At 48.2% G+C, this 9,760-nt stretch overlaps 1 protein-coding gene across 1 annotated transcript; it reads left to right on the forward strand.

Moving 5' to 3' along the window:
• The first annotated feature begins 6,020 nt into the window (after positions 1 to 6,020).
• Positions 6,021 to 9,269, forward strand: LOC135624253 (FT-interacting protein 3-like). The gene has a single exon (XM_065127681.1). The coding sequence runs from the start codon at positions 6,148 to 6,150 to the stop codon at positions 9,088 to 9,090; it is 2,943 nt and encodes a 980-aa protein (XP_064983753.1). The 5' UTR covers positions 6,021 to 6,147; the 3' UTR covers positions 9,091 to 9,269.
• Positions 9,270 to 9,760: the final 491 nt, after the last annotated feature.

Here is a 9,760-nt window from a genome sequence, read left to right on the forward strand (position 1 = left end):
TAGGGGAATCCAATCCATTAGACATGTCTATCCTCAGTTACCATGTACCTATAGTCCCTTATCCATTTAATGCCCCATAGACCGTATATCGGGTATGGTGTTGTCAGACCTAAACAGTTTCTAATCGAGTCTCGCTATAATCAGATTCTTCCGGAGAACTCTTTCTCTCTCAATCAGAGTGACCCTAGCCAGGGATTTGTTTGAGCAAGAACACATGGGACATTCCTCTCATGATATCGAGAGTGGATGATCCTCTATTGAAAACTCAATAACCCTCGTAAAGTTGACTACCACTCCTGATGACCGGTTGTGTTATATCTGGGACATCCAAACATATAAGTCTGGTATCAAAGAGTGCAGCACTCATATAGGACATCCTTGGTGTCTCAAGTCTAAGGATCAGATAGACCACTAGGACTACGAAATTTTTGTCTAACAATAAGGCATCATCAGCCATTCAGCATTCCGTAAGTGGATCAATCAGTGAACTCATTTCCCCAATGAGCACTTGTATTGTATCTCTAGTGTCCTCACACGAGTAGCTATAAGACCAGCTGCATCCATCGTATGGAAGGGTATACAACACACCAGTCTGTCCGGTTATCTCGATGTCCCTCTCGAGTAACATATGACCAGGATTATTTAGGATTTGTGTTTAAAAGCGAATCGGTCTCATTATCATGATCTCATCATGATTGATTCTCATTGCACAAATCCAAGGATATCATAATATATATATATATATATATATATATATATATATATATATATATAAAGTGATAAATGTCAAAATATAATAAGTAAAAAAACTGCATGTCAAGTCACACGTGCCATCACTCACGTGATTGGCTTGCATGACACGTATGACTAGCAGTGTCAGGCGGGGTACCGTCAGACTATGTGGTGGTCTCGCCTAGTGTCAAGCGATGGTACCGCTAGTCTAGGAGGTGGTATCACCCAGACACAATCTCTCAAACGATGATACCGCCCAGTGTTAGTGTTGTAGGCATTAATATCGCCTAGTGTTAGTGTTGCAGGCGATAATATCATCCAATACAGGCAGTGGTACCACTAGGACCCAGGATGAGACCTTTTTTTGCTCCAATTTTGAAGTCATTTGGGGTCTATAAATACCTCAGCTGTTCCTACATGGAAAGCAAGAATTGAACACAAAATTGAGTCGAAAAAAGGGGAAAGAATACTTTAAAAAATTGGGAAACTCTCCTAGGATTTAGGATCACTTCTTCCTAGTATTTAGAAGTTTGTCTAAAGGAAGAAATGAGGTCTAAGAGAGAGAGGCTTGTAAGGGTTGTCTCCTAAACCCGTGAAAAGGAGAAAGAGTGTAAAAGGGTAGTTGATCTTCACCCATCGAGGGAAGATCGTTAGTGGATGTTGGTGGCCCCGATAGAAGAGGAATCAGGAGTAGATATAGGTCATGACGATCGAACCACTATAAAAATCTGGTTTGCATTTACTTCTTGTAATTTAGCTTTATTGCAAACTGAATTCTTACTTTCACTACACTTCTGTACGCTTTCAAGTTAAACTCACATTTCTGATATGAGTTTCTATTGAACGAAAGATTTTCGAACCGATGTCGCTTTTATCCACTACACTAATTCACCCCTCCCCCCTCCCCCCTCTCTTAGTGTCGACTTGATCATAACATAGTCTGTCCCATTGAACATAGGAGGAGGAATGATATAATGACCCTCTTGAAATATGAAAATGACTATTTCTCTTGGGTGTTAAACTAAATAAAAAAAAAAACGTGGCTTTGATACCAAATGTTAGGATCGAGTTGGCACTAAGAGGGGGGTGCAATTAGTGGTTACGATAAAAACATCGATTTTGAAACTTCGTACGTTCGATGAAAATCGTTATCGAAAAGATGTCAACTTGACACACATTCGTAAGCATACTGATAGTAAGAAATCAGTTTGAAATTAAAATAAAAAGCTTAAAGTAAATGCAAACCAGATTTTTATAGTGATTCGGTCGTCGTGACCTACATCCACTCTCGATTCCTCTTCACTCGAGGCCACCGGCTTCTACTACCGGTCTTCCTTCAATGATCGAAGACCAACTACCCTCTTACAACCCTTTCTCCTTTTTACGGGTTTAGGAGACAACCCTTACAAGCCTCACACCTCTCTTAGACTAAGCCTGAAACTTAAAGAGGAGGACACTTAGCACTATTTCAACTTAGTATAGCAACCCCTCTCTGCTCAAATTCTTGTTGTGCCATGCAAGAATAGCTAGGGTATTTATAGACCCCAAATGACTTCAAAATTCGAGAAAAAAAAAGTCTCATCTTGGGTTTCTCGGGTCCTGGCGGTACCACCGCTTGCAGCACTAACACTAGGCGGTACCACCACCCAGTTCGACGGTACCATCGCTTGACATAATTTGGGAGACTATGTCTCGGTGGTACTTGCCTAGTCTAGTGGTACCATTGCCTAACACTAGGCAGTACCACCACCCAGTCTGGTGGTACTACCGCCTGACACGGTCTTGGAGATTGTGTCACGGAGACTAAGCCACTAGCGGTGCCACTGTTTGACGTGGCTTCGAGTCATTGAATAGGCCTTTCTCTTGGCCTAAAACAACCCCACTTTGGGCCTAGTTGGCCCATAATTGAGTCGGCTTAATTACATTCTAAACCAACCCAATTACAACTAAAACTACTTCGATCTAGATAATTATTACAAAGTCTTAATCATATGTTGTCCAGCATGTCATTGGTTCATCGACGCTTCATCCAATCCTTCGACGCATCATCCTCTTTTGCGACCTTTTGCCCAATCGGCATGTTGACCTTCGTAACTTTGATCTCCTTCGTGCAATGTATGCTCTTCTAGGCCAGATGCCCAAACTCATGGCATGAAGCCTTCTGCTGACACATTAACTGATCCTCCGGCTCAACGTCCAATCTTTTGACATGTTCTACTCCGACCCAACATTGATTCTTCCTGCTTTAATTATCTATCCATGATCGAAGCTAGTCCTGCATCACTTAAACACAAATTAGATCATTAACGCTATCAATTGGTTTCATCACAAAAATCTAAGATTTAACACCTAGGTCTTATCAGAAGTCTAAGCACATTTTGAGAAGGTTCCACCTGATTAAAGATATCATGGCCCGAAGAAATGTAGCCGTGGAAAGAGTTCTATCCGAAGATAAAATCACAGATCCACTAACAAAGCCTTTATCTCATATTATCTTTGAGCATCATAGGGATCTGATGAGGATCAAACACATAGGTGATTAACTTTACGTTAAGCAGGAGATTACTAGTCATATGTGCCCTATAAGCCAATCACGTGAGTGATGACACGTGTGACATGATACACACTCTTTTTGCTTATTATTTATTTGGCATTTTTTTCACTTTATATTACCTATTACATATATTGTGATGTCAATGGATCTGTATAATCGGCATTGAATCATGATAGAATCACGATAATAAGACCAATTCGCCTTTAAACACACCCTAAATAATATTGGTCATAAGTCACTCGAAAGGGACATCGAGATGATCAGATAGACTGGTGTGTTATATACTCATCTATATGATGGAGGCGGCTGGTCTCATAGCTACTCGTATGGGGACACTATGGATACCACACAAGTGCTCATTGGAGAATGAGTTTATTGATTAATCCACTCATGGAATGTTGGATGGTTGATGATACCTCATTGTTAGATAATGATTCCATCATCCTAGTGATATATCTAGTCCTTAGACTTGAAATACCAAAGATGTCCTATATGAGTACTCCACTCTTTGATACCGAACTTATAGACTTAGAAGTTCCAAATCTAGCACAATAGATCATCAAGAGTGGTAGCCAATTTACGAGGGCTATTGAGTGTCGATGAGTCAAGTGAATTATTATGGAGATAATAATTCACTGAGTCAGAATGAGTTCTGACATGTATGACTCATGACTAGCTCGATATTGGGCCTAGAGGATCACACACATATGGTAGGTGTTGCGATAAGTAGATGTTCAGATTTGAGATATCTGTTAGAGTCCCTATCTTATTGGATATCCAATAAGCCCCTGAATTATTGGATCATATGGATGAGATCCAATAAGAGCCAATGAGATATTATTGGGTAGACACCCACTAATCTAGAAGGCTTAAGTAGTTGGATGGAGATGTAGTACCCAATAAGGTAAGATTTATTAGGGTTAAGATGATAGGGGGCCTCGATAATAACTCTATAATAAGAGGGAACTAAAGAGTCATAGGCTAGACCCCTTTTGGTTGCTATCTCCTATTCTCCTCTCCCCCTCTCCTCTTCAGTCAACAGCCCCTATTTAGAGTGTGTGGACAACAAGAAGGGTCGACCCCTTCTTGATTATGTGGTGCGCGTAGCGAGAAAATTTGAGTAGCGATTTGAGAAGCATCTTTGTAGCCCCTACTGTGTGGATCACCACTAGAGAAGAGGATAGTTGACCTCCTTCATTCTCTCACACAGATTTGTAAGTTTCAGGGATATATAATCTCCGTAAGTAACACACATCCCTTCACACACGTAGTTTTTTAATTTTACGATTTTTTATGTACTAATCTTTGCATGACGATGAAACCTTTTTTTCTGCAGGAAATTCTGCGAATTTTATTTTCTATTCTTCCGCTGTGCATGTGATGTCACCCTAGATTTTTCATAGTTAATAATGTAAATGAGAGAGTGAAGAGCTCTTGCCCGCTTGCCTCAGCTTGGTCCGAGGCTTGGCTTTTATACTTAGGCATTGAGTGGTCTGGATGTTTGTTCGCTAAGGCCCCCCTTATCTTGTACGACGGAGGCATTAGTGAGGGTGGCTTACTGACGTATGTCCCCTAGTGCTTACGGTAGATTGTTGGGGGTACGCTTTTGGGTTGACTTCGTTGTCACTTTGGGTTAGGCAAGGAGTGATCTTTTGTTGGTCAAGGAAAAAGGAAAATCAATGAAATTAGATCATATAGTCACATATTAATTTAGAGGTATGACTTCTACTTATATATCACTCGGGAGTGGATGATATAGGCCCATTCCTAAAAGTCTACAGATAACATGATCACTACAGATAACATGACCACTTGTGGGCGATCAAAAGATTTTTAAACTTTTACTTATATATTACGTTAAAAGAATTGAGTCATCAGATTATTCCTATCATTTAAAGATATATATTTTAATCATATCAGACATCTTCCATGATTGTCGTCAACCCGACAGCCACAATGCCGGATTGCATTTCCTCCGTGGGGTTTTTTTTTTTTAATTCTCGGTTTTTTTTTTAATTTTCGTTCGTCTTTGCTTGCGTGTCTCGCAAAATGCAACCTCAATATCGCTCTCGTAATTGATTAACCATTAAATATCTTCACATACATTCCGCCCGAGGCGACGCGCGCACACCCGAAAACGACTTCGGACCATTCTTTGGTTTCTCTTAATTCTTTCCGCAATCGTCTCCGTTTGCTTCCACGGAACACGGTCAAATCCGTGTCGCGGCCCCGACAAAGGACGCCTGTCCCCGTACGCAGCCATCTCCGTTCCCATAGCCATCCGCCACCCTTCTAAGAACGCATGATCGGAGAGAACATCACCCGAAGTAACGCATTCTTCCAACCAATCACAAAGAAGACGCGGCACGCCTCCATATTTCCGGCGGCACAACAGAAGATGAACCATATTCTATTGGCTCATCGAATTCGTGGAACGTGTGCAGGTTCGGCACGCGCGCGACCACTTTTAATGCTGAACACAGGAATGGCACAGACATCGGGTTGACACGTGTTCCTGCACTCGGCTTTTTTCCCGGTTTTAGCACTTCGGCACTTGCCCCTGCGCCCCGCGACCGTCCTGTCGCCTCTTCGCGGCCCCCGAGACGAAGTCTTACCCCGCCATTTACCCGTCTTCTCCTCGTATCCCCTCTCCCTCTCTCTCTCTCTCTCTCTCTCTCTCTCTCTTATTTCCGCTTTACACCCTTGCCTTAAAAGACTTCCCAATTCTAATCTCTCGTTCCTCTTATACCCCTCTCCCGCTCGCTCTCCTCGCAGTCAATTTCGAAGGCAAAGACATCCGTAGCAGCGATGCGCCCGTGAGCAGCCTCCGCTAAGCACCGACAAAAGTTACGAGTAGTCTTATGGGAAAGGAGAAGCTGGTGGTGGAGGTGGTGGCAGCCCGCAATCTGATGCCCAAGGACGGGCAGGGCTCGTCGTCGCCGTACGTGGAGGTCGAGTTCGAGCATCAGCGACGGCGGACACGCCCCAAGCACAAGAACCTCAACCCCGTCTGGAACGAGCACCTCCTATTTGATGTCTCCGACCCTGACGACCTTCCCTACCGTGCCATCGACGTCGGCGTGTACAACGACCGCGGCGCCGAAGGACGCGGCGTAGGCGGCCGGAACTTCCTCGGTAAGGTCCGCATCCCTGCTTCTGGAGTCCCCGCCCCTGGCGAGGAAGCTGTTCCCCAGCTCTTCCCCCTCGAGAGGCGCAGCCTCTTCTCCCACATCCGCGGCGAGGTCAGCCTGAAGATCTACCGGACCGCCATCGACTCTGAACGAGCACTTACCAAGGCTGACGGCGGTGGGGGCAACAAGCAGCAGCATGCTGTTGCTCCTCCGACAACCAAGCAGATCCCCTCGGCGGTGGTCACGCCTCCGCCTCCAGGGAAGCAGACGCTGCTGCCAGCCCGGCTGCAGGATCCCGCCCCGACCGACGTTAAGTCGGTAGTCCTCGCGGCCCCTGAGGAGGCGTACCCGATGCCTGCCTCATTTGGCTGCGGCAGAGGCGGTAGAACCCAGGACTTCACTCTGAAGGAGACCCGCCCCCTGCTGGGAGGCGACGGCGCCGACCGCGACAAGGCAAGCTCCACCTACGACCTGGTGGAGCATATGCAATACCTGTACGTGCGCGTGGTCCGCGCGCGGGACCTCCAGACCGGCGGCTGCGAGGCGCATGCGGAGGTCAAGCTGGGCAACTACCGAGGGGTGACTCGATCCTCCACAGCCGCCGGGGCGCCGCTCTGGCACTGGGACCAGGTGTTCGCCTTCTCCAAAGACAGCATTCATTCGTCGGTGGTGGAGGTGCTCGTGAGGGACGGCGGCGGGCCCACCACCAAGGACGACTTCATCGGACGGCTGTCGTTCGACCTCGGCGAGCTACCGCGGCGAGTCCCGCCCGACAGCACGCTGGCCCCGCAGTGGTACCGGATGGAGGGCAAGGCCGGGGAGCGAGCCAAGGGGGAGTTGATGGTCTCGGTTTGGTTCGGGACCCAGGCGGACGAGGCCTTCGCGGAGGCTTGGCACTCGCGGGCTGCCGGTGTCCACGGGGACGGCCTGGGCTCTATCAAGTCCAAGGTATACGTGGCACCGAAGTTATGGTACCTCCGCGTGTCCGTCGTTGAGGCACAGGACCTTGTCGTCCCCTGCGCCGTGCCCGGCCGCTTTCCGGAGATCTTCGCCAAAGGCCAGGTGGGTAGGCAGGTGGTCCGAACCCGGTTTGCTGCCTTACTGCCGAACCGAGCCCCCTCCAACCCAACTTGGAACGAAGACCTCATGTTCGTGATGGCTGAGCCGTTTGACGACCTGGTGTTGGTGTCCGTGGAGGACCGGGTGAGTCCCGGCCGCGACGAGGTGCTCGGCCGGGTGGCCGTCCCTCTCTCGGCCATCGAGCGACGGCTCGATGACAAGCCGGTGGCCTCTCGGTGGATCGCGCTCGACCGAGGCCAGGGGTCGAGCCGGTTCGGCAGCCGGGTTCACCTGCGGCTCAGCCTGGACGGCGGGTACCATGTTCTGGACGAGGCGGCAGCGCACAGCAGCGACCTCCGGTCCACGGCGAGGCAGCTTTGGATTCCCCGCGTGGGTATCCTGGAACTGGGCATCCTTGGCGCGTCCGGCCTGGCGCTGTCAAAGGCCAGCGGTACCGCCGACGCCTTCTGCGTTGCCAAATACGGTCCCAAGTGGGTCCGGACCCGCACGGTGGTCGATTCGGTTTGCCCGCAGTGGAACGAACAGTACACCTGGGAGGTGTTCGACCCCTGCACCACCATCACCATCGGCGTCTTCGACAATGGCCGCCTAGGCTGCGGGACTCCCCGCGTGGATGCTTGCATCGGGAAAGTCCGGATCCGCCTCTCAACCCTGGAGACGGATCGGGTGTACACGCACGCGCACCCCTTGCTGGTGCTGCACCTTTCGGGGGCGCGGAAGGCCGGGGAGCTCCACCTTGCCGTCCGCTTCTCGTGTGCCGATGCGGCGAGCATGCTCCACGCCTATGCCCGTCCGTTGCTTCCCAAAATGCACTACGTAGATCCGCTGCTCGTCGGCCAGGTGGAGCGGCTCCGTTTCCAGGCGGTGGAAACGGTGGCGGCTCGGCTGTGCCGGGCAGAGCCGCCGCTGGGCCGGGAGGTCGTGGAGTACATGCTGGATCACGGGTCCCACCTCTGGAGCATGCGGCGGAGCAAGGCCAACTTCTTCCGGCTTGTCTCGCTGCTATCTGGACTTGTCGCCGTTGGGCGATCGATCGAGCTCCTCCGCAGCTGGCGCCGCCCTGTGCACTCCGTCATCTTCATCATCGCCTATTTGTTGTTCATCTTGCTGCCTGAGCTGATCCTGCCCACCAGTTTCTTGACAATGGCAGTAATTGGGTTGTGGCGTTACCGCCTTCGGCCGCGTCACCCACCGCACATGGACACTCGTCTGTCTTACGCTGATGCGGCGTTTGTTGATGAATTGGATGAAGAATTCGATACGTTCCCCACAAGCAGGGGCCCGGAAGTGGTGAGGATGCGGTATGACAGGCTGAGGAGCGTAGGCGGGAGAGTGCAGACGGTGGTGGGGGACATGGCGACGCAGGGGGAGCGGGTGCAGGCGCTGTTGAGCTGGAGGGATCCGCGGGCGACGTTCTTGTTCCTGATGTTTTGCTTGATGGCTGCGGTGCTGTTCTACGCGGTGCCTATGAAGGTGCTTGCGGGGGCATGGGGGTTGTATGTGCTGCGGCCGCCAAGTTTCAAGAATCGACTACCCTCGCCACTGATGTCCTTCTTCAGGAGGTTACCCACCAAAGCTGATAGTTTGCTCTGAAGAGACAATTGAAGGAGAAGATTGACCTTGTTTTTTCTCTTTTTCCCATTTTGTGATGGTCGTCGGATAGAATCTGAGCTGGGTCTTAGTGTCAGCAGTCTGAGGTCATGTCTTGACTTTTGGATGCGAGCTTTGCACCTGTTACGTGGAACGACGCTGTACTGATTGCTACCGTGCTATTTTGGGATACGGCGTTGTATCGACTCGTTTTATTATATATATATATATGGATATATATATAAAATTTTGCATGCATACAAGATTCTAGGAGGTGCTTAGGAGGTTCCTGTGTATTATACTTAATCATACAAGATTCTCTCAGCATCAGCTCGGCTTTTTCTGTTCTTTTCTGAGGCATATTCCTCGAATTTTTCGTTCTTTTCTGAGGCTTAGAAAGTAGTTCAATATCAAAACTTAATATCAGGGATTGGATAGTAAATTATGATATAGGATAATACGAAGAGATATGATTGGGTGGATAATTGATACCGGGGTAACATAGTATGAATTTTGAAAGAAAACTAAAAGTATAGTTGTAATTACTAGAATAAGTTATTCAGATTGAATAAGAATAAATTTATGATAATATTTAAATAAAATTAAAAAATAATTTATCATCGAGATTAAAATCATAAAAGGATATAGAAAGATCATCATTCTAAGGATAATA

Source organism: Musa acuminata, chromosome BXJ1-3 (assembly GCF_036884655.1).
Source record: "Musa acuminata AAA Group cultivar baxijiao chromosome BXJ1-3, Cavendish_Baxijiao_AAA, whole genome shotgun sequence".
NCBI lineage: Eukaryota > Viridiplantae > Streptophyta > Magnoliopsida > Zingiberales > Musaceae > Musa > Musa acuminata.